At 46.0% G+C, this 22,749-nt stretch overlaps 1 protein-coding gene across 2 annotated transcripts; it reads right to left on the bottom strand.

The window, feature by feature from the left end:
- Positions 1-4,601: 4,601 nt before the first annotated feature.
- IDS (iduronate 2-sulfatase) lies at positions 4,602-18,005 on the bottom strand. Of its 2 annotated transcripts, none has more exons than XM_035113760.2 (9): positions 17,801-18,005; positions 15,350-15,486; positions 13,718-13,895; positions 13,489-13,577; positions 11,874-12,074; positions 10,438-10,608; positions 7,569-7,695; positions 7,075-7,248; positions 4,602-5,440 (listed from the first exon to the last, which is right to left on the bottom strand). In XM_035113760.2, the coding sequence occupies exons 1-9, from the start codon at positions 17,886-17,888 to the stop codon at positions 4,953-4,955; spliced, it is 1,653 nt and encodes a 550-aa protein (XP_034969651.2). In that variant the 5' UTR covers positions 17,889-18,005; the 3' UTR covers positions 4,602-4,952. The 2 variants fall into 2 exon arrangements, with proteins under 2 accessions (XP_034969651.2, XP_060126185.1); XM_060270202.1 differs by lacking the exon at positions 17,801-18,005 and adding an exon at positions 17,376-17,763.
- Between the last annotated feature and the right edge of the window lie 4,744 nt (positions 18,006-22,749).

Here is a 22,749-nt window from a genome sequence, read left to right as displayed (position 1 = left end):
ATCAAAACCTCACACTATAAATTCCCAATACAGTGGTGCCTCGCAAGACGAAAGTAATTTGTTCCGCGAGTCGCTTCGTCTTGTGGTAATTTCATCTTGTGAAGTACAGTTTGCCGCAGCAAAACAAAACCGCTGAAAAACTTCGTCTTGCGAAGCGTGGCCATAGAAAACTTCGTCTTGCGAGTCAGCAAAAACATCAAAAAATGCTTTCGTCTTGTGAATTTTTCGTTGCGCGAGGCATTCGTCTTGCAAGGTACCACTGTAATCATTTAGATTTTAAAAATCCCTTGACAGTCAGTACCATAATGGGTTTGTTGTTGTTGTTGTTGTTGTTGTTGTTGTTGTTGTTGTTGTTGTTCAAAGCAGGCCATTATCTTTCTCACTGCTAGTGTATATATAGCTACCCTACATAGCTCTTACTCTGACCAACCTCACAAGGTTGTTTTGAGGATAAAATGTGATATACCCTGAGCTCAACACCTTCAGGCAGAGATGGTCCCTTGGCTGCAAAGTCTGAAGCATGAAACCAAGACAGAGGGTGGATCTCTGTAAAACAAATAAGGACAATGCAGCAGCAAATCCCATTTATCTGAATTTTCTCTGCCTAAAGACACTCTTGCAAATGGCTGGAAATGCAGGCAAGATATTTGGAGGCTGACTCTGGCTCTGTGGGAGAAACAGGAGAGACGGCTGGGAGTTTCAGATAATAAAGATAATAACAGTGATAATGGTGATAATGATGGTGATAACACTGTGTGTACTCAAATGGTATCATTACTTTTATTGTGAGTTACATTTGTTATGTTATGCAGCTGCAGTACATTAATGGCCCAAAAGGGAGAGAGCACAAGCTCTCTTCCGCTTTATAAACATTTTCTTGTATGATCACCTGGATGAATTTTGTCACTTGTTATATACAGTAAAGTGGGGGGGGGGGTTGTGGCCCTCCAGGTGTTGCATAGAGTTGGAAGGGACCCCAAGGACCATCTACTAGCCCAACCCCCTGCAATGTAAGAATATGCAGGAATATGAAGCTGCCCCATATGGGATGAAACCTGCAGCCTGAACTCAAACTCCAAACAGCCTCAGTCAGTGTGGTCAATGGACAGGGATGATGGGAATCGTGGTCTGACAATCATCTGGAGCAGGTATCCCCAAACTTCGGCCCTCCAGATGTTTTGGACTACAATTCTCATCTTCCCCGACCACTGGTCCTGTTAGCTAGGGATCATGGGAGTTGTAGGCCAAAACATCTGGAGGGCCGCAGTTTGGGGATGCCTGATCTGGAGGATAACAGGTTCCTTAGTCCCATGCTACAAACAACCAGGCAGTTGCTTAGACATCAGCCTTCTCTAACTTGGTACCTTCCTGGTGTTTCAGGTGCCCTCAATCCCATGGTCCCAGCAATCATGGCTAATGATCAGGAATAGTAGCATTTGTAGCTCAAAACAACTAGAAGGCACCTGGTCAGGGATGGTTGTTGTATACATGAACCTACCTTGAGAAAACAGAGGTTTGAGGAGAAAAAATGCTTTTTTTGCTCACCGTATTAAAGGTAGTGAAAACCATCATCTGAATTATGTGCTGAGGGGCTGCTGTCCTCTGGTGGAGAATCGCATTTCTTCATGTTCCTTTGTGAATCAAATCCAGTTACAGAAATACAAATCTCGATGAAATTAAGCACAAGGGTGTCCACGTTAGGACTTCAGTGAAGCAAAGCAGCGCCTCCAAGGAATGAAATGTCTGCAATTGAAGGCAGCATGAATCTGGATACCGGTTATTGGAAACAGCAGGAAAGGGATCTCTGCTTGCAGACTTCCCAAAAGGCATTGCTTGGTGAGAACAGGATGCTGGACTAGAGGGGCCATTTGGTCATCTTATGATCTGGTGTTCTCATGAAAACCCTTGCAGAGATTGCAGCCACTCCCAGAAAATCTGGCTGGTCCTCACCAACAAATTAAAACGTACGAGCCACCCCTATTTGTGGAGACCCAAAGTCTATTCATTCCAATATCCTGTTTATCACAATGACCAGGCAGCTGCTTCTGGGAAGCCCACAAGCAAGGCATGAAGGCAGCAGACTTTTGTATGTGTGTGTTTACACACACTGCCTCTGAACCTAGAAGTTCTTATTAACTATTGTACCTCACAGTTATATGTAGCCCTATCCTCCATGGGCAGAGAATTCAGCAGTACTGCGGGGCTAAACTAGGGAGGAACGTGGGGTCCTCCAAATGTCGGACTTCCATCAGCAGTGGCATGAGGCCAATGGGAGCAAAGTCCCACAGAGTCTGGGAAATTCCTCCTCCCTGGGTTAAACCCCAAAGCTGCAGTTCTTTTTGCGTACTTACTTGGGAGTAAGTACTGTTGAGCACAGCTGGACTTCGATTTCAGAATGAGCATGCAAGAGGGCTGAGCTTCATGTGTCTTAGAACTGAACGGTACCATAACCATTCCTGCTTCCTCTTCAGTGAATTCAGGATTTGAAAAGGCCAAACCAGCCACTTCAGCCTTCCTGAAGCTTAAAACTCAAATTAATGGCATCACTTATGCCTTTAGCATTTCTTTATGGGCTGTTGTGTACAGAACATTAGTCGTAACCAAACAGAAGAGGAACCCCCCGAGAAGCAAACAAGCACCACTTTCCTGGGGGTGAAGATGAAGTTCTGTGCATAAGTATTATTAACAATATTTGCTATTATTTCAGATTATATACAGCAGGCATCCCCAAACTTCGGCCCTCCAGATGTTTTGGACTGCAATTCCCATCATCCCTGAACACTGGTCATCTTAGCTAGGGATCATGGGAGTTGTAGGCCAAAACATCTGGAGGGCCACAGTTTGGGGGTGCCTGATATACAGCACCCTTCCTCCCAAAGGAGCCATAAAACAATACAATAAAAACAAAAACAATCACAGCTAATAATGTCAAGGTTGCTCCAAACAGAAACTTTCCATCATCAAATACGCAGGTAAACAAGGTAGTGTTTGAATTCCTCCAGAAATTAATAAAGTGGAGACAGGCGTATCTTACCAGGGAGGGCATTTTACACATAGGGAACCACCACCAAGAAAGACCGATCGTGAGCCAGTGCAAACAGGTAGTTGATATTGGGCAAACGCTGCCCATGGCATACTCTATTGCCTCTCGAGACAGACGGATGCCCCACAAGTAGTACTACTACTACAGAAAGGAGATGAGATTTCAGTGGAACCGAGAAGTTAGAGGGAAGGTCTGTGGATGCTTTTCAAAAAGGGTGCATCCAAGTCCTAAAGGGCAGCCCCAAGTCTAAGGTGGGGTTCAGTCCTAAAGCAAACAACTCGTGGGCCTTGAACAGCTAGAGACGAGCCCAGAATCAGATGTGCCCAGAACGATATCAATATCCCCAAGCAACTTATTTGTCTGAGGGTAAATATCAAACAGACTCTACAGGTTGCTTCCCCATATATTGGGCCGACTCCCCAGCTTACTTACCTGGAATGTCTTGGAGCCATCAAGGCTACTGCACAAAGGGTGTGTGATTAGTTCTCTCTAGAAAAGAGGGGGAGCTTGATGTATCTCGCTCCTGTATTTGAACACAGTTCATGGACTACCCTTGGTTTGTATTTCATCTGCAAATGGAGCCTTCGAGACCCAGGTGTGGAACAGAACTCAGTGAGCAAAGATACCGTACATGTACATTGTGCATGGTTTTGACTGGAATGCTTTTTCTCTGAGATGGAACGTATCCTGGGACTTTTGCCATGCCCGTCCCCCCCCTAAAAAAACTAACAGTAGCCAAAATGAAAGCACACACAAGGAGCAGGAATCAATGGGTTTGGGGGAACCCTATATTTGTAGCAAAAAAGTCATAGAAAAAACTAAAGAGAACCCCCTCCAAAAAAACCCCCAGCAAACTCAGGAGGCACAGAATGCTAAATATGGGGGTGGACAGGGGGAAATGTATTGGAGTGTCCTGATAGAAGGTGTGGTCCGCTAGACCCTGACCAGAAGCATGCCATGCTGCAACATTTTATTGCAGGTCCCATTCATAAGAAAAGTGTTAGCTTCTGGAACACCTTCCTTACATGAACACCTTCCTTACATGAATAGGAACACCTTACTGGAACACCTTCCTTACATGAATAGGTTAAAGCACTGGCCGTTTCGTGTGTGTGTGTGTGTGTTTTTTAAAAGTGACCAGGAAAGATGACACGAGAGTGTTTTATAAAACTATGCAAGGTGTGCACCACAGAAAGCAGACAGAAAGAGGCTCATTTCACTCTCCCATTGTACTAGAGCTTGGGGTTATAGAAATGTGAGAGCCCTTCTGCATCAAGGCAAAGGCCCTTGTACAGTAGTCCAACATCCTATGGGAAGCCTACAAGCAGGACCTGAGAGCAACAGGACCCTCCTCACTCGCGTTCCCCAGCAACTGGCATTCAGTCACCCAAGGAAACTGACGGGCCATTTCCCTTTTCAAGGGAAAGAAAAGAAGGTTTGTGTGCATGTGTTTTATTTACCTTTTCATAAAAGCCTCCCTACTACTACTACTACTACTACTACTGCCACCTCCTTTACAATGCTGCTTCACACATGGCATCAAATCTTGGACAGGAAAGACATACAAGGTGTTTATGGAAAGAAGTTTTTAATATAAAGATGGATTTGCAGAATTCACTGCCATAAAATGTAAATGGTGTCCGCTAGCTTAGATGCCTTTAAAAGACTACTAGTCGAGTTGAGAGAAGATGTCACTCAATAGCTCAATGGTCATAGTAAAGGGGGGGATCTTTATTAAGAATTTAAGAATACTTGGGGGGGGGGGGTACACAAGAACACAGCACATTTCAGATTTGGCTCCAAGGACAGCTACAATTGAAGACCCCGTCTTTGCGTATAATGCAAATGTCTGTATGCCTTCTACTAGATGAGCAGCAATGTCTTACAGAAGAGGAAGCAAACCCCAAATTCAGCGCTCCAAGACGTTGCAAAGCTTTTTGGCCAAGGAGCCATGCATGACGCTTCTGTACTTGTTATGGTCTTGACTGGGATCACTCGCTGTGAAATACAGCTCCCCTCCGTGGACGTCATTCAGATTCACCGTGAAGTTGCTGGGGTTGAACCCAAGCCACAGCGTACACCTGTAGTCAGCAGTACGTATGGAATAACCCATCACTTTTATGTCCTTAAGCAGTGGCAGATCAGAGTTCCAATCTGGAGTGTCTCCTGGGCGGGGATACTGGCTGAAGGCAACCGGGGGATCCGAGCCCTTCGCTCCTTTGCCGTTGTTTTCTTGGCCTCCATGGATGGATGGGAAATAACGCAGCAAGCTTTGCCCCTCAGTACACAGGGAGACGTGAAATGAAGGCTGGGGACATACAGGGAGGATTTTTAATCCAGCGAGCTCAGCAAGCGTTGGGAAGAGGGACACCAGCTCAACAATTTCTCTGGGTTTGCCTAGATCGGAGGAGGGAGGAAGCATTAAGGGAAAGGTCAAAGAGCATCCAAAGAGTTCAGCAGATCACGTCCAGCTGCTTTGGATTAATTAAATACTGCAAAAAGAAATAAAAGCCATGCCTATTGCCTAAGGAGTAAGCCTTGCTCCTGCTAAATTAGTACTAGCAGAATAAGTGTTTCTATTACTATCTGAGCATTCCGCAAAAAATCAATGAGTTGCATCTCTCAGCTCAGAAGTACAACAAGACTTATTCCCATAAAAACCTGAGGGACCTAATTATGGATGTCCAGTAAACTCAGTGATTATGTCAGTCCTGGGTCATTGCAATTCTGGGCAAGTTAACTGAACAGATCATAGTAGCGGGAGGCAAAACAGAGAGGAAATGTCAATTTCCTAGAAATTGGGCCACTTCACTTCAAATAATGATGTGAAAAGGGAAAGCCATTTCTAAAGGGTTGCTTTTATATTGTTACTGGTGTCACATTCATGTTTTCCAGTCATCTAACGTATTTGGGAGGGTGGCACTGTGGTGTAAACCACTGAGCCTTGGGCTTGCCGATCGGAGGGTCAGCGGTTCGAATCCCCGCGACAGGGTGAGCTCCCGTTGCTCGGTCCCAGCTCCTGCCAACCTAGCAGTTCAAAAGCACGCCAGTACAAGTAGATAAATAGGTACCGCTCCAGCGGGAAGGTAAACGGCATTTCCGTGCATTGCTCTGGTTTCACCAGAAGCGGCTTGGTCATGCTGGCCACATGACCCAGAAAAACTGTCTGTGGACAAACATCGGCTCCCTTGGCCAGTAAAGCGAGATGAACATCGCAACCCCAGATTCGTCCACGACTGGACTTAACTGTCAGGGGTCCTTTACCTTTTTTTAATGCATTTGGGGATGGGGGAATTGGGTGGGATGGAGGATTTTAAGAGATACTAACAACAGTCGGTGTGTGTGTGTGTGTGTCCAAATGTTTAAGCATTTCTGTATCATGTGTTTTGCTTACATACTGGCAATGTGCCATTGTGGTATTTAAAAAGTTGAAACAAATTTTATTTTTTTCAAAAAGCAACCCAGGTATTTAATATGCTATCATTAACTGAACTGTGTTGCTGCTAGTGCTCTTGGATTGTAGTTATGGGATTTTGTGAGCCTTTTATGGCTCTGTTCTGCTAGGTTTTAATACTGGATTTTAATATGGCATTGCTTTGAGTAATTACGACACTTTTAGAAGGACAGTAAAAAAAAATCCAGTATTTAAAACGGCACACACAACAGCTATGGATGAGTAGAAAAACATATAAGGTTGTGTTGTCATTAAGTAAAACAATTAAAGAAGCATAAATGTGCATAAGTAAAATAATAATTTTGAAACAAAACACAAAGCATCATCTCGGAATAGGGATTCCTTCCTGTGAAAGGAAGTGAAATGCCTCTGAAGATGGCACTTAACACCTACAGTGCTTTGCAGAAAAAAAATATTTTAAAACATTAATGTGTGTAATGTGTTCAGTTAAGCAGGGCACCTTCTTAGCTGCCCAAATGGTTTGCTGATTCGCTTGTTTTAAAATGAGACAACCAAATAATCAATTAAATGTTGCAGGCCGAATATTTACATTATTAATTAAACTCTGAAGATTTACCTTGTGCAACAGGGCTTGCAACCTGTGTGAAGGGATCGATGAAAGGAAAAATCTTCTCTCCCAGGTGAGAGGTGGGGGCTGTCATTCCTGGAACGTAGAACATCAGTGGCACCCGGGTCGCGATATCAAAGTTGCTGTATTTCGCCCATTCGCCATGTTCGCCAAGTGACCAGCCTAGACAAGATCAAGAAACACTGAAGGAAGAGCATCATCTATGTGTTGGAGGGGTAGGGAGACACGAATGATCATTGGTAAAGCAGATGCTAAGGTTTTTCAAGCAACTATCTCAGAACCCATAAAAACAAGCTTGTTAAACGGCCACTTACCTGATTGGTGAGGAACCCTTGGGAACTCCCATTTCCCCCCTATAGGCCATTTTCCAGCCCCAGGAAGAGCATTCATGCAACACAGCTACACACTGCAGCCAACACACTAAAGTGTCACAACACAGTGTCTGGAAAGCTCTGCATTAATATGTCAACAACACGACTTACCATGGTCTGCAGTAAACACTACGATTGTGTTGTGGGACAGCTCCAGGTCATCTAGGGCACTTAGCAACCTCCCAACCAGCGTATCCACATAAGAGACAGATGCAAAGTAGCTTTGACGAATCTGCCGCTGCAATTTTTTTTAGAAAAAAAGCATCCAAGGACTATCTATAAGGACTATCAATTAAGCATCTATAACACGGGTGTCAAACACAAGGCCCGGGGGCCAAATCCGACCCGCCAGACCTCGTCACTTGGCCCGCCGAGCGCCCCAGCCAACGGGACCCAACAGCGGGACCTTGCTGCTGAAGCGCCGCGCCGACAAAGTGCCGACAAACAGCTGCGGCTGGGGGGGGGTAGAAAGGCGGCCGGAGCAGCGCCGCACGGAGAGGCCCGAGCCTCTGCAACGCAGCAGTGCTCTGTAGCACTTTGAATCCTCCTCCTGCCATGGCTCGGCGCCTGGAAACGGCTGCTGCTGCTGAAGCACAGACAAAGCACCCAGCCACGTGGAGGAGGAGGAGGATTCAAAGTGCTACAGAGCACTGCTGCGTCCCAGAGGCTCGGGACTCTCCGCACAGCGCTGCCGGGCACCGACCCGGCAAGCCGCCGCCTCCTCCTCCTCCTCTTGCCTCACCTCCTCCTCCTCCTGCCGCGGCTCAGCCTCACGAACGTGCAACTCTGAGGCTTTACGCACTTCTCCTAAAACGGACACCCGCTGCCTCACGCTGCACGGGAAATGCTTTTTGCCTCTGGGTCCCTTCACACTCTTTTCTGGCACTCTTTCTTCCTCTCTCGTTCTTATTCTTTCTTTCCCTCTCCTTCCTTCCTTCTTTATCTCTGTCTTCTCTCCCTCTTTCTTTTTCTTTCCTTCTTTATTCCTTCTTTCCTACTCTTCTTTCTCTCACCTCTTTCCTTCCTCTCTCCCTCCTGCTCCCTCTTTTCTCTTCCTTCCTTCCTTCCTTCCTTCCTTCTATCCTTCCCATCTTTCTTCCTCTCCCTCATTCTTATTCTTTCTTTCCCTCTACTTCCTTCCTTCTTTCTCCCTTTCCGTCTTCTCTCCCTCTTTCTTTTTCTTTCCTTCTTTATTCCCTTCCTTATTTCCTACTCTTCTTTCTCTCCCCTCTTTCCTTCCTTCCTCTCTCCCTTCCCCTCCCTCTTTTCTTCCTTCCTTCCTTCCTCCCTCCCCTCCCCTCCCCCTCCCCCGAAACATAGGATGCTGCTTTATACTTCTGGCCCTTAAACCCTGGAACCAGGAGAGCAGCTCCAGTGAGTCAACCTCAGCCAGTCCCTTTGGTGAAGGGTGGTGGCTCACTGGCAGAACATCTGTCCTGCATGCAGAAGGACCCCAGATCTCCAGGTACTAGTAGCTCTGCAAAGGTCCTGCATGAAACCCTAGCGAGCCTCCACCACCCAGTGCAGTTACCAAAAATCATTTTTCAATAAATTGTACAATAATTGTACATTTGAATATCTACTTGCCATTATTCTGACTATGTTTCTGCTTTCAGAGCTAGTTATTACTTACATTATTACAAAAAAACAGTAATAATTGAATGCAGTGACAACAATTTATGATAATAAAGAGTGGACACATAGTCCTACAGATACAACCGGCCCTTTGAGGGTGACCAAACTGCTGATGCGGCCCCCGATGAATTTGAGTTTGACACCCCTGATCTATAAGGACTCGGGGTATTTTTCACACTGAAGACCTACTTGCAACCTACTTGCCCAACTTATTATAACAGGGTTGGGGAAGTTGTGACCTACTAAACGGTGTTGGACTACAGTTCCCATCATCCTTCACCATTGGCCATGCAGGCTGGGGCTGATAGGAGTTGTAGTCCCGCAATATCTGGAAGGGACACAAGTGGCTCCATCCCAGTAGTAATAAGGAGCTTTTTTCTATTATTAGATCACAACAGAGGCTCTGTGTGTTCTTGTGATCAATATTATGTGATCTCTAACAATGGGGGAAAAATGAGACACTGCATTACCTTTATAAACCAAGAAAATCCTCAATAAAAAAAATAAAAAATAAGAACCAACCAGGTCGTAGCTGACTTTCCCATGCCAAGCATAAGGCTGTTGTAGGGTGGATGTCTCTCTAATTTTGTGTTATGCCACGGTCCCTGTCTGGTGTTATGTCACATGCCCACCTACCGCTGCCGCCACCATGGCAGTACTTTGTGACTGGTGCCGCCCACATTCCCCCCAAATCTGAAGCGTGCTCACTAGTCTAAAATGTTCTGCCATAAAGCAAACCCCAAAAGCTAAGGATTCCCCAAGTTCCCTACTCCCATATAAGAATGAGATCCAGGACCAGCACTAAGGATCTGCATGCTTCGGCCAGCAGCCCAGCAAGGGAGCTACTGACAAGAACGCCCCCCGCCTGGGCCTCCTCCTGACCAGCACTGCATGAGCCGCTACTTCTCACTCTGGTCCAGACAACCGTGCTGGTGAACAGGAGAGGTGGGTGTCGCTGCCTGCTTGCTCAGCAGCTCTATACCTTGCAAGGAAATAGGTGGAAGCAGTGATGAGGAAGAGGAAGAGGAAGAGGAAGAGGAAGAGGAAGAGGAGGAGGAAGAGGAGGAGGAAGAAGAAGAAGAAGAAGAAGAAGAAGAAGAAGAAGAAGAAGAGTAGTTTGGATGTGATATCCCGCTTTATCACTACCCGAAGGAGTCTCAAAGCGCTAACAATCTCCTTTCTCTTCCTCCCCCACAACAGACACCCTGTGAAGTGGGTGGGGCTGAGAGACTTCAGAGAAGTGATGGCACCTTGCCCAAGGGACCTGCAAAACCTGGAGCAGAGAACGGCTAGATCATTGACTTGCACTTCAGCTAAGTGCAGTGAAAGGGAATCCGTCACCTACCTGGAAGTCTTCTGGAATTGGCCCATAAGGGAAGCTGATGTTCAGTGCTGCAACATCCTCCCTATGCCTGATGTCCGTCCAGGGATTGTAGGCCACAGAAGGGAGCCCTTTAGGAACATCAGGATCTGGGGCCAGTGTGATGTTTTCCAAGGGGTATAATTTGAGAAATTCCTGGAGCAGAGATTTCAGGAGAGCCATTTCAAGGCTTGCAAGCAAAAATAGGCTGCAGGTTTTCTAGTGCTGTTCTTCAGTGGTTCTTACAACCAGGCCACAGACTGTTTGGCATGTGGCAGCAGCCGTATTGTGACTATGGAGAACTTTGAAGAACCCCATCTAGATGGCAACTCCACCCATGGGAGCCACTGACGGCATCACCCACCTATGAAAATTGGTCCCTGTGGGTGTGGGGAAGATAAGGATCCAACCCATTGACCGGATCCAGTTCCCTACACAAATTCAAATTCTCAAACCTTTATTGGCACATACCATAAAATCACTCATCAAAACCTGCATCTAACACTTGAGTTAATGTTGTATTACATTCACAGATCCTCACTTCATGTTGCAGAAACCTAGCTAATATCTCCATCTTATCCCCATCCTGAGTAAACATGCCGTGTTTCTCCGAAAATAAGCCATACCCCAAAAATAAGCCATACCCCAAAAAAGGCCATACCCCAAAAATAAGCCATACCCCAAAAATAAGTCATACCCCAAAAATAAGCCATAGTGATAGGCGGTTTAACATTTTAGGTTAAACTGTACCATACTTAATATAAAAAATAAGACATCCCCTGAAAATAAGCCACCGTGTTTTTTTGTGTTTTTTTAAGGAAAAATAAATATAAGACAGTGTCTTATTTTTGGAGAAACACGGTAAGGAAAGCTACTTTCCATTCCTCTGCATGCTACTCGCTACTAACAACCAACTGATCAAATTGTCGGATGCCAGGGGCAGTGCAAAAGAACATGCACAACTGATTCTATTTGCCTCTGTCTGCAGGGGCATAGTCTCTCTACAAGTTGTAGAAATTTCAGGAATTTCCCCTGTTGCATTGCCAACAGTAGCACGTTTAGTTTCACTAGCATTGATTTGGGTGGTCAAATGGGAGAGATAAGTCACCATTGGTTGTCCAACTCACAGTTTCCCATACTTGGATCTAGAGCAGGCATCCCCAAACTTTGGCCCTCCAGATGTTTTGGACTACAATTCCCATCTTCCCCGACCACTGGTCCTGTTAGCTAGGGATCATGGGAGTTGTAGGCCAAAACATCTGGAGGGCGGAAGTTTGGGGATGCCTGATCTAGAGGGTCAAGCAACCAAACCACTTTTGACCAACCAAATGCCAAACCCCATGTGATTTTCATTGATCTAGAACAACTGTCTAGGACTGTGCATTTCTTTCAGGCAGGCTCTTCTATTCAGGCTTCCTTACCTGGGGGTACCTGAATGGAATATGGGGTTTGTGGTACCCAACAGCAAGGAAGAACTTGCTCTCACTTTCCTTCACAATGTTCAATAAACGAATCGCTTCCTCGGTGCTCTGGATATCTGGCAAGGTCCCCTCAGGCATCTCTGAAACATCCACTGGGCAGATAAGGTTGGTGTGAAGTTCTCCATCTTTCCCTCTGCAAACCTTTAGAAGAAGAAAACAGTCTCCTGAGAGGGGCACTGGGATCAAAAGCAAATCTCAAGGCAAAAAGTCCCAGTGAAATCAACACAAGCCTATTGTATTGATTCACAAAGTCCTTAGCAACTTGGGAATGGGATACCTTAAGGATCTCCTGATACCCTGATATGCCTGCCTCATCCCTTAGGTCTTCAGCAGAGTCACTGTTAGTGGTCCTCCCATGGAATGTAAGCATGTTCCCTGTTGAACGTCTGGCACCAGCCACCCCCAAGGTGAATTGCTTATGGGTAGCTTGCGCAGCTGGGAGGGTCTTTTGGGCCTTCATCTCCCCCTGCCCACACCACTTTGACTGCTGCTACTCATGTATGAAGACTTTCTAAATGGTTCCGCGAGTAAACAAAAATATGTCCCGGCAACCTGTCAAAGTCATCTTCCCATATATCTCATCTCCCCTCTTTCTTCAAAGCCGTCCTCAAAATCTACCCTTTCCCCATGGACTTTGGCTTATCTTCTTAATTTTCATTCCTAGCTACCTCCAAACTTTATATAACTGTAGCTGCAATTGTACACATACACCCCTTCTTATCCTCGTCTCATTCCAACATATTTCTACTTTACAGTTAGATTAGACTTGAATTTGTATACTACTTTGAACATAAATTTATGTTTCAGGGAGAGGCAGAATACAAATTATTTTTCTTTACTTACTTATCATTTCATTCCTTTTTTCCATTTTTATACCACACATATAACAAGAATTCTCTATGTAGTTTAAAACCATTAAAAATGATAATGCACAGTACAACATTTAAATGATAAACACACTATAACAAATCTACTATATATTTTGGAAAGTTGTTTGTTCGCTATGCATTTGAACTCCTTAAGATATTGTCATCATTTTTTTTACGATGGTTCCTGGGTTCAAGGAGAAGGATGTTTTTTATCGACCGGTATGTTTGGATGCAACTGGATGCCATTTTAAATCAAGGTGGCTGATTGAACAATTCAATCTGATTTTAACCACTGATTTTAACCACTGACTTAGAAACTGAACTGATGTTTCTTTGTTTCTTAGAATTCCCAAGCGACAATGGGTATGTGAATGCTGGTTATAAATAAATCAAAAAAAAAATTATTGTTGGCTAAAGCCAACAAAAATTAAAGTCTAGTTTGGTTTAAATAAAAAATTTGTACTACTGGCTTTAGAATACAAAGTCCTTGAGAGCAAGATTTGTCCAACAGCACAAACCATACACACCTATTTAGAAGGCAGTCTCTCACTAAGTTCAATTAAGATAATTCCCAAATTAACTAGGCACAGCACTGTAGCCTCCATATCTCTGCGAATCAACCACGCACACCAACAGTGCAGCCCAGTTAATAATGGCAGAAATAATTAGCCATAGCATCCATTCACCTTTGTGTTTTCGTATTTTTCGGATGAGGGATGAAAAGCAGGGGTGGTCCAGCTGTACGGATAGTCATCGTTATGGTTTGATGAAACCCCTGAAAACAGAAGCAGCGGCATAAATGTCCGGGAGTGAGGTGGGGGAATCTTTCAAATTAATTCTCCAAATTCTAAAAGCCACTGGGCTTACAGAAAAGCTGCTTCTGCAGAGATCTCATCCTTCGAATTCAGAGCTTACCTGGGTGAAACACCTTCCCTACAGAGAGGGTGATGTAGCCATTTTCCTGGAAGTACTGCGGCAACGTGGTATAATTTCCCGCATGCAACCTCCAGTAGGAATGAAAATCATAGAGCCTGGTGGTGTCAGGTCTCCGCCCAGTGAGGAATGACACTCTGCTTGGGGCACAGACAGCTTGCTGGGGGGAAAAGGAGAGGAAGGCCATAGCTCAGTGGTAGACAATAGTGCGGTGGCAAATTCAGAAGGGCAGGATCCCCTCATGATAGTTGCAGCTCCACCCCAGCTGCACCCCCTACTAAGTGTATATAATGAAGTTTTTACAATGAGGGGTGGATTGTAATGATCCACACAGATCCCATACATTGTCTTTCAGCTGTTTTCTATGCATGTGCATAGGCAAATGGTTTGGAGGACTTGAGTAGCTTCTTTCAGAGTGACTTAAGTTGTGCTTTCCTTGAAGTTGCATTATATGCAACAAGACTTGCTCACCATTCTCTTGGAATGGAAGCCCCTTGTGCTTTTGGTGTTCTTAAATGCTTCCCTTTGGAGCAGACAGAGGCCAAAAATCATCCCTTTGATGCTGAGTGGCTCAGGGATGTTGGAGACATCGAAACTCTCCTGCAGAAATAGCAACAAGTCTTTGACCTCCTGCAACCCTGGACCACTGGCAGAGCACATGCTTTGAATGCAAGAAGTCTTTGGTTCAGTCCCTGATCGCCCAGGCAAAGGCCAAAGGACACAGAAACTGTTTTCTGGTGAGGAACACGTTCTGTCAAGGAGAAACTGTTGGAACCTAGAGGCTGACTGTGAATGGGAGAAAGAACCATAAGCAGCCAGGGCTTCACTCTCTTTCTCTCTGCCATCCCTTTTCCTCCCAGTTTTTCCTTCATTTGCCACTGGCATGAAATAAGGCCAAGGGCTGCTGTGAGTCAGAGTGGACAACACTGGGTTCTAAGGGCAAACAGTCCACTTCAGTGTAATGTAGCTCTTTGGTACTACTAATCTGAGCAAGCAGATTCATAGGACAGCATGCAGTCCCTCAGCAAGTGGCTTTCATTATCAGTTTGAAGCAGGAACATACAAAGAACCATGCTGGATCTGTCGCCACATCCAACATCCTGCTTTGTTGGTTGATAAGACACCGCAAGGACATGACAGTAATAGCCTCTCCCACTCCAGCAATTGCTATTCAGTGGCAAACCATCTCTGAACCAATCCCATGGAGAGGCCAGACCCCTGCCTTCCCTACCCGCCCACCCTATGGCCTAACTTTGACAGACAGGGACGGCTTCCTACCTGACATCACAATGAACTGATATTTAAGCATCAAGTGACACATTTTCCTTTGCGCAGCCAGTTTGTACGAAGGCACATTGCAGCATAAATCATGAACAGCCTTGGATAACTCCATTCTCCATGACTACGTCTAATCCTTTGGGATTAGTCAGTACTTGCCATAAGAAAAAGGGAGAAAACTGTGAATAGCCCTGCAGATTGTCTTCAGTAGAGAAACGTGAGATTACCAACACATGAATTAGTAGACATTTTGTCTACACAAAGTGACGGCACTCACAACCTGAGCACCAGAAACAGAGGGAGTGGTAAAAGTTTACATAACGTTGAATTGCTTACTTGTGCAAAAGCATTTTGGAACACAACACTGCGCGAAGCCAACTGATCAATGTTGGGAGATCTCACTAATGTGTCGCCGTAAGAGCCCAACGCAGGCCGCAGATCGTCAGCGATGATGAAAAGGACGTTCATGCCATCTTGAAAGCCAAAGAGTTAATAGGAAAGTGTTAGCACCTTCAGTCAATGCCTCAGAGTGGAACTTATCAGTGGCTAATTTTAACTGCTTAACCCTGTTAGAAAAATTAGCAGCAGATCAATGCCCCATGTACAATAATACCATTTTAAAGGGATTAACACCATCAAACTAACTTAAGGGATATTTAGGCATTCTTACAAAAGGATTGAAGAAATAAATGGTGCCATTGCAATGTAATGCACTGAGCTTAAATAACACATTTTCAGCATTATTATAATCTTATCTTATTTTATACGCTGACTGAGCATATTCAGGTCTGGTTCCCCGATTACACCTGGTAAAAAGGTTGCTGCATGCATTAGCCAAGGAAGCTCACCTCATACCATCTGTATCTGAAGAAGTGTGCATGCACACAAAAGCTCATACTAATGACAAACTTAGTTGGTCTCTAAGGTGCTACTGGAAGGAATTTTTCTATTTTATTTTTATTTATTTTTTGGTGGCAGACCAACACAGCTACCTACCTGTAACCCATTCCATCTGTATTTGCTTTTAGGAATCATGTAATATTGTTTGATCTAGCAAGTTTGCAGAAGTTTCATTTCATTTCCTGGTAACAAGTATTTTGTATTGTATTTTTAACTACATTTTTTGGAAGCCACCTTGGGCACTTTTTGTTTGAAGGCAGGGAGAAATTTAATAAACCTATATTCTTTACCAAAACTGATTGCTTTGTTTTGTAGGCTGCTTTGAGACTGCCGGGGGGGGGGGGGAGCACAGAGACTCTAAAAAAATTAAGATAGAAATCAGCCCTTGGTATTCCCATATTGAATTGCAGAGATCGGGCTGAGATCAGCTGGTGTGCAGACAGGGCCGTCTCAAGCAGGTCGGGCGCCCTGGCATTGAGGCGCAGAGATCGCTCCGGCGCCCCCGCCCTCGCAGCACAGCTTCGCCGCATTGCGCCCCCCCTGCCGGCCCGGCGCCCTGGCGCCCCGCGCCACCGGGACTACACCTAGAGCCGGGCCTGTGTGCAGATCAAAACATGAAATATGCATTGACTATCTTGTAGAGGCTTGAAAAAGAATGAACACCACCACCACCACCACCCCAATAATCATTCTCCTCCACATCTGCACTCATCCACAAAAACTGTGCAAGGAAGCTCAAGGCAAAAGCTTCTATAGGGATTGAGGTGCCTCCATTCTTTATATTGGTTACTCCTGCAACTACTGCATCAAATTAGGAATTGGGATAGAAGAACCTAATAACCAGAAGCTAATTTCATCTTAGCATGGGGTTACCAGGGCCAGGCCAAGCAGAGAACCAAAGCAGGTCAAGTCATTTTGGTATACAAGGCAGAAATCCCACAAAGACCTCTGCCAATTGAGTTCTTCTTCTTCTTTGGTGATCACTTGTAGCCAAGTAAGATTGTCTTCCATAAACACGGTTTTAAAAGTGAGCCTGTAAGTAAGTGACTGTGGAGGCCAATTTTGACTGCCCAGATAAATTTGTGAACACCATTCGGCTCCTCCGTGATAATATGACAGCAACAATCGCAGATAACAATGGCTCTCAAAGTGAACCATTCAGGCGTTAAACCGGATTATGTTATTGCCCCTACTCTATTCATCATTTTCATTGCCATGATCCTACACTTTGTCAAAGGGAAACTCCCCACCAGAGTAGAAATCATATATCGAACAGATGGAAAGCTCTTCAATCTGAACAGGCTGAAAGAGTAAGGTTACCGTAACTTCCTCCATAGAGCTTCAGTATGCTGATGACAACGTAGTGTGTGCGCACTCAGAGGATGACCTCCAAACCATCCTAAATATCTTCGCAATTGAGCTAATATGAAATTAAATAACTGACCTGGATCCTTCTGCTCACCTGGTTTGCACTTTCCCTGCAACAGCCACCATATAGCGATGCACCCGGAAACCTCCTCACAAGCAGATTTCCCAACCTGGTGCCCTCCAGAAATTACCGGACTGCAACTCCCATCTACACCAGTGGACACCGTCAACGGTCAGGAACGATAGGGGTTGCAGTTCAGTACAAAATATCTTTAGGGACAGCCAGGTTTTGGGGTTTCTTTTTGCGGGGGTGGGGGTGGAGAGGCACTGCTAGCATCCCGAGCTCCCAAGCTCGTACCAGTCCCGAATTACCAGCTCCCCATCTATCTGCAAGCGGCAGGTTCTGCTTCTGGGCATTCCCCAACAGCCGCGTGTGACGCCTCGGATCGCCCCCTCCACGATCACGCCCTCCAACCCCGCTAAACTTCCTCTTTTGCCCGCCCAGCTTTCCAGCGGCACCTGAGGGCGGTCTTCCTGCCCCGACGGCTCCAGCAGCGCAAAGGAGCCAGAACGCAGCGGCGACGCGCGCGCGCCACTCCAGCCCCATCTCCGGGGAGCCGCTGCGCTGAGCTGTGCTCTCTTTCCAGAAAGAGACCAGGGGAGCAATGGGGATTGCCGGGATCCTCCCACTTCGATCCGACGGGAGGAAGCGGGCGCGGGGCGGCGTTCCGAAGCTCCACCCCGCAAGAGGCTGGGCTCTGGAGGTGCCTCCTGCGATCTGGAAGAAGCGGCTAGGCGGCCGGCGGCCGGGAGATGGCGCAGCTGAGGTTCCTGCGCCTTTCTGCCGATCCTCGGCGCGCAGAGCATAGGATCGAACTGCGAGGTCGCCGTCCTATTACGCGCTGCCCTGGGAGTCAGCGCCGTTGTTCTCCTTGGCATTTACGAGTTGCATTGCGAGCAGATGTTGGACGAACATCTGGGTGGCTTTAATTGGGGTCAAGCTAATGAAATGCGGCCTTTTTGCACTGATCATCAACTGCGGGAGGGGGGGTTAATAAAAGTATCGTGCATGCAGCTTCTAAAGCTGGATAGAAGCCCTGCACAGCGTGATACAAACCTTCTTAGGAGTAAGTCCCATTGAATTCAACAGGACTCACTAGGGAGTGTAGAAGTGCAGGATCAAGCTGCCCATGATGTAGGTCACCCTTTTAAAAGTCCTGTTTAACCACCTCCTCTATCCCATTCCTAAGGAAAAGGTAAAGGGGCCCCTGACCATCAGGTCCTGTCGTGTCCGACTCTGGGGTCGCGGCGCTCATCTCGCTCTATAGGCCGAGCATAGCTGCCAACCGTCCCTTTTTTGCGGGAAACTCCCTTATTCCAAGCCACAGCTGTCAACTTTCCCTTTTTTTTGCTGGAAATTCCCTTATTCCAGCGCTGTTTCCCGCTGCTATCCTGGATTGTTATACCGTAGACTGTCCCCAGGACAGGTGAGGCTGCTGATCCCTTATTTCAAATCCGAAAGTGGACAGGTAAGGCTCCTGACCCCTTATTTTCAAATCCGAAAGTTGACAGCTATGAGGCCGAGGGAGCTGGCATTTGTCCACAGACAGCTTCCGGGTCATATGACCAGCATGACAAAGCTGCTTCTGGCGAATCACAGCAGCACACGGAAACGCCGTTTACGTTCCCGCCAGAGCGGTCCCTATTTATCTACTTGCACTTTGATGTGATTTCGAACTGCTAGGTGGGCAGGAGCTGGGACCGAGCAACGGGAGCTCACCCCATTGCAGGGATTCGAACCACCGACCTTCTGATCAGCAAGCCCTAGACTCTGTGGTTTAACCCACAGTGCCACCTGGGTTCCTACCTGTGCCCATTTATTGCTGCTGCTTCTTCCCATTAATAGGTAGTACTTTTAACTGTTACTAGATTTCTTGCTCACCCTTCCCCATGGGTTATAGCAACTTAATACTGCAATGTTAACATCTGTTAAAAGAGATCAAGAGAACAGTGGTGCTTAAACATATCTCTTAAGCTATATTTTGTTGTTGGCATCCGGCTGCCTCAAGAGGCAATGGAATGCGCCTCCCATGGGCAAAGCCAGTGCTGGGTTTACATATAAGCTAAACAAGCTATAGCTTAGGGCTATAATATACTATTAATATACTTCTCCCTAATTGTATTTCAGTTCAACAATTACTTTGGGGGAAAAATACACATTTTGTTATGTGCAAATGGCTTTAGATACCAATTAGGTCCATAAATTAACATATAGCAAATATTCAACACAAAAAACACCAACAATTTGTTGTTGACAAAGGACAGCTGGGTGTATAAAGGGGCAAATTACCTTCAGTAGGTGAGGGCCTCATCAAACCTAAATCCAACCCTGGGCATGGCGGGGGGTGGCAGCTGCCCACCATGAAGTAAAAAAACAGAAATACTTAACTAACCAACCAGTAAAGTCGGCCGTACCCCCCGCTAACAAAAGTCCTGCCCCCCCCCAACAAAAAATCCTCACTACGTCCATGGCGCCTTCCCAGGTGAAATCAAACCACTGCATTAGCAGTACTGCAGTGGCCTTCCTGGGGCACAAGCCTTGGCAGCATGCATAGAGGTCCTGGACTTCCAAGACATCAAGACACACAAACCCCTCATCCTCACTGGAGTGGTCCAAAGGAAAGAAGACCAAGACGCTTGGCACCAGCTTGGCTCCAGGAGTTGCTGAAAGGAGGCTTAAAGAAGAAAAGAAAAGAAAAAAGAATAAAACAAAAATTTTGGTAAAATCAATTAAAACAACTAATTCGAGCATTAAAAATAAAAAATAGACCACCAATAAAAAAAGGTAAAACAGAGTCTTCCAGTCCCTCAGGCCCTCTTTGCACTACAGTATCTGGGTTTGGAAGCAGCCAGCCAGAAACCCCCTAGGTGAAACACATTTTTCCTCATACCAGCATTGTCCACCAGGTGACACCAATGCCCCAAGAAACAGGCCTTCTCTCCATAATGTGCTCTCATATTTAACTATGACTTGTAGCCTTCCATACGTGTCATTGAAGGGGGTTTGATTTGTAGGCAATTGTGTCTCAGGAGAGGAAGGCAAGATCTTACAGGTTTGCCTCATGCTGCATCCAGCAAAGGATTTTGATCAAATAATACCAGTTCCTGGGAACCGGATGTTGGGCTCAGCAGGTACCCTGCTTGTAGGCTTCCCAGAGGCTGGACTAAATGGGCCTTGGCTTTTACTAGTTGATAAAAGGCAGCCGTTTGAATGGGGAGATGGGTTCCAGTATCCCTTTTTTTAGAAGGAAAGGGGGTGTGATTTTGACCAAAATTAGGGGGAGGGTTTGTGGGTTTCATTAAGGGCCACATTTGTTCCCCCCATAATGTAAGCACCATCTCTGAAACAAATTGAACAGAGAAGAACTGGAGTTTTCCCCTTCCACTCTGCAGTCAGGGAGTATCTCAGGTGTCAAGACACATCCCACTATGGTCCTAACACCCCACAAGAAGCACTGATACTTCAAATTAGGGCATTGCTGCATGAAGACATTCCTGCTTATTCTGCCGAGTAGGGCCCAGGAATTGTGCAGCCTGGTGCAATTGCCTTATTTCACCCAATAGTAGGGCCAGCTTGGCACCATTGCTACAAATCCAAACCTTGGTCCTTGATATGGGTAGTGCAACAGAAGAATTCGCATCTTATTTCCCCCTTGAAGTGCATGAACCCAAAGGCCAAACACAGGATGGGAAGAGTTATGTTGGCCAGAGGACCACCTAGTCTAGCATCCTTCTTTCATAGTGGACAACCAGATGTCTATGAGGAGCATGTAAACAGGACCTGAGCACAACAGCATTTCCCCCACTTGTAATCCCTAGGAACCAGTCCTCAGAAGTAAGCTGCCTCCAATAATGGAGCATTAAAGATTCCTCAAATTGGGTCTACTAGACCCCAAAACTTTAAGCAATGTGGACTAAAGTTGCTTCTAGGGCCCCTCTGGGATTAGGGGCCCTGAAGCTGAAGCTTTAGTAGAGCTGTCCTTGGCCGTATCAGAGCCAAGGTCGCATTTCAGCCAGGAAAAAAACCCTAAGTGAGGGTGTGAAGCTGGGGGTGGGATGTAACCTGGAGAGACTCAAAGGGTCGAATGGAGAGACCTCATTGTCCACATTCATCCCCCAAGCCTGGGGTTCCCCACCCTTTCCGTAAGCCAACTTCTTATTTGGGGTGGTCTGCTAGCTCAGTGGAGTAGCATGTGGTTGGGTCACAGGCAGCTTTTAAAAGGGATTACGCAGATGCATGGAGGAAAAGGCTCCAGATCAGAATACCAGTGATTCCCAGAATGATTTGACTGGCTTCTGCAGGAAGCAGGAAGCTCCATCAGATTGGTCTGATCCAGCAACCTCAGCCTGTTACCTCCCTGCTTGCTATAAAAAGGAATATCCTTCCAGCTCAATTTTTTGTTTTATTTTAAGACCGGCACTCATTACCCATGCTGCTCAAACGTTGCTGTCTTTGTTATTTAAGACACATCCTAAAGTGGTTTCCTTAAAAAAAAAAATGTTTCTGAAAGATTCATGAGCTCTGAGCTCAAGAACTGCAGGAGAAGCGTGCAAAGATTCTCATAAACCTCTGCACCCCAGGTTGAGCCAAAGGCACAGCTTCAGCGGAGAAGCAGATTTGCGTAAATTTGCCACATTTCATTAGCATACTAATAATTAAATGGTAAGGCACTCTTGCTGTTGCCTCCCCTCTCCCCCCCCCCCCCCCGCCGCAAATAGAGATTGCTTCCCAAGAGCAAAGCCCTGGAAAGTACATGCAAAAGCATTCAATAATATATTCCTGGTTCAAACATAATCTTTGCAAGACATCATCTCAAAAGACGGTAACAATTTCCCAGGCTAAGAAGCGAGTATTCTGTGTAAGTTATTCATTAGCAAGCCTCTCTCGTTTTGTCCTAGGATTATTAAATGATATTCAGCTGCTCCATTAATTACCTCCTGAGGGCTGCTTCTTCAGGCTCCCTGGGCACCAGACAGGGGAACCAGGGAACCGTCCTGCGTTATAGAACCTCCACAGCAACACCTGAAAGCCACTTTGCTAGATCAGAAGGTATCACCCACAGCCTGGTCTTCCAGACAGAGACAGTTCAGCTGGTTCCAGAATACTGCAGCTGGATCACTGACAGGTACCAGTTTATTCAGTAGGAGTCACCAGCCCATGGGTGTTACGGCACCCATTCAGTCTTCTGGTGGCACCCCTGGGCCAGCATAGCTCTTCTTGGGTTCTTCCCATCCCAAACTCTGAGCTTTCTTTCTTTTCTTTTTAAAAAGCAAGCCTCTAGTCTCCTAGAATGAATGCTAAGGGTGCATACTAAGCAGTCTCTGTGAAATGAAAGTGGTGCAGCTACCTGATCAATTTTGCGAGAAAGGAGGAAACTGAATAACTCGGACCTCTGAATCCTTGATTT

The sequence above is a fragment of the Zootoca vivipara genome, chromosome Z (genome assembly GCF_963506605.1).
Source record: "Zootoca vivipara chromosome Z, rZooViv1.1, whole genome shotgun sequence".
Taxonomy (NCBI): Eukaryota; Metazoa; Chordata; class Lepidosauria; order Squamata; family Lacertidae; genus Zootoca; species Zootoca vivipara.
The sequence above is the reverse complement of the archived record's forward strand: the minus strand, read 5'-3'. Positions and strand labels throughout refer to the sequence as shown.

Bases quoted from the DNA above. Each gene is read 5' to 3' on its own strand.
- IDS (XM_035113760.2), bottom strand. From the start codon at position 17,888: ATGGGGCTGGAGTGGCGCGCGCGCGTCGCCGCTGCGTTCTGGCTCCTT. The intron at 13,896-15,349 runs GTAAGCAATTCA...TTTTCCCCCCAG, and splicing joins TCCAAAATGCTTTTGCACAA to CAAGCTGTCTGTGCCCCAAG. The intron at 10,609-11,873 runs GTAAGGAAGCCT...TCTCTGCTCCAG, and splicing joins TTCCATTCAGGTACCCCCAG to GAATTTCTCAAATTATACCC.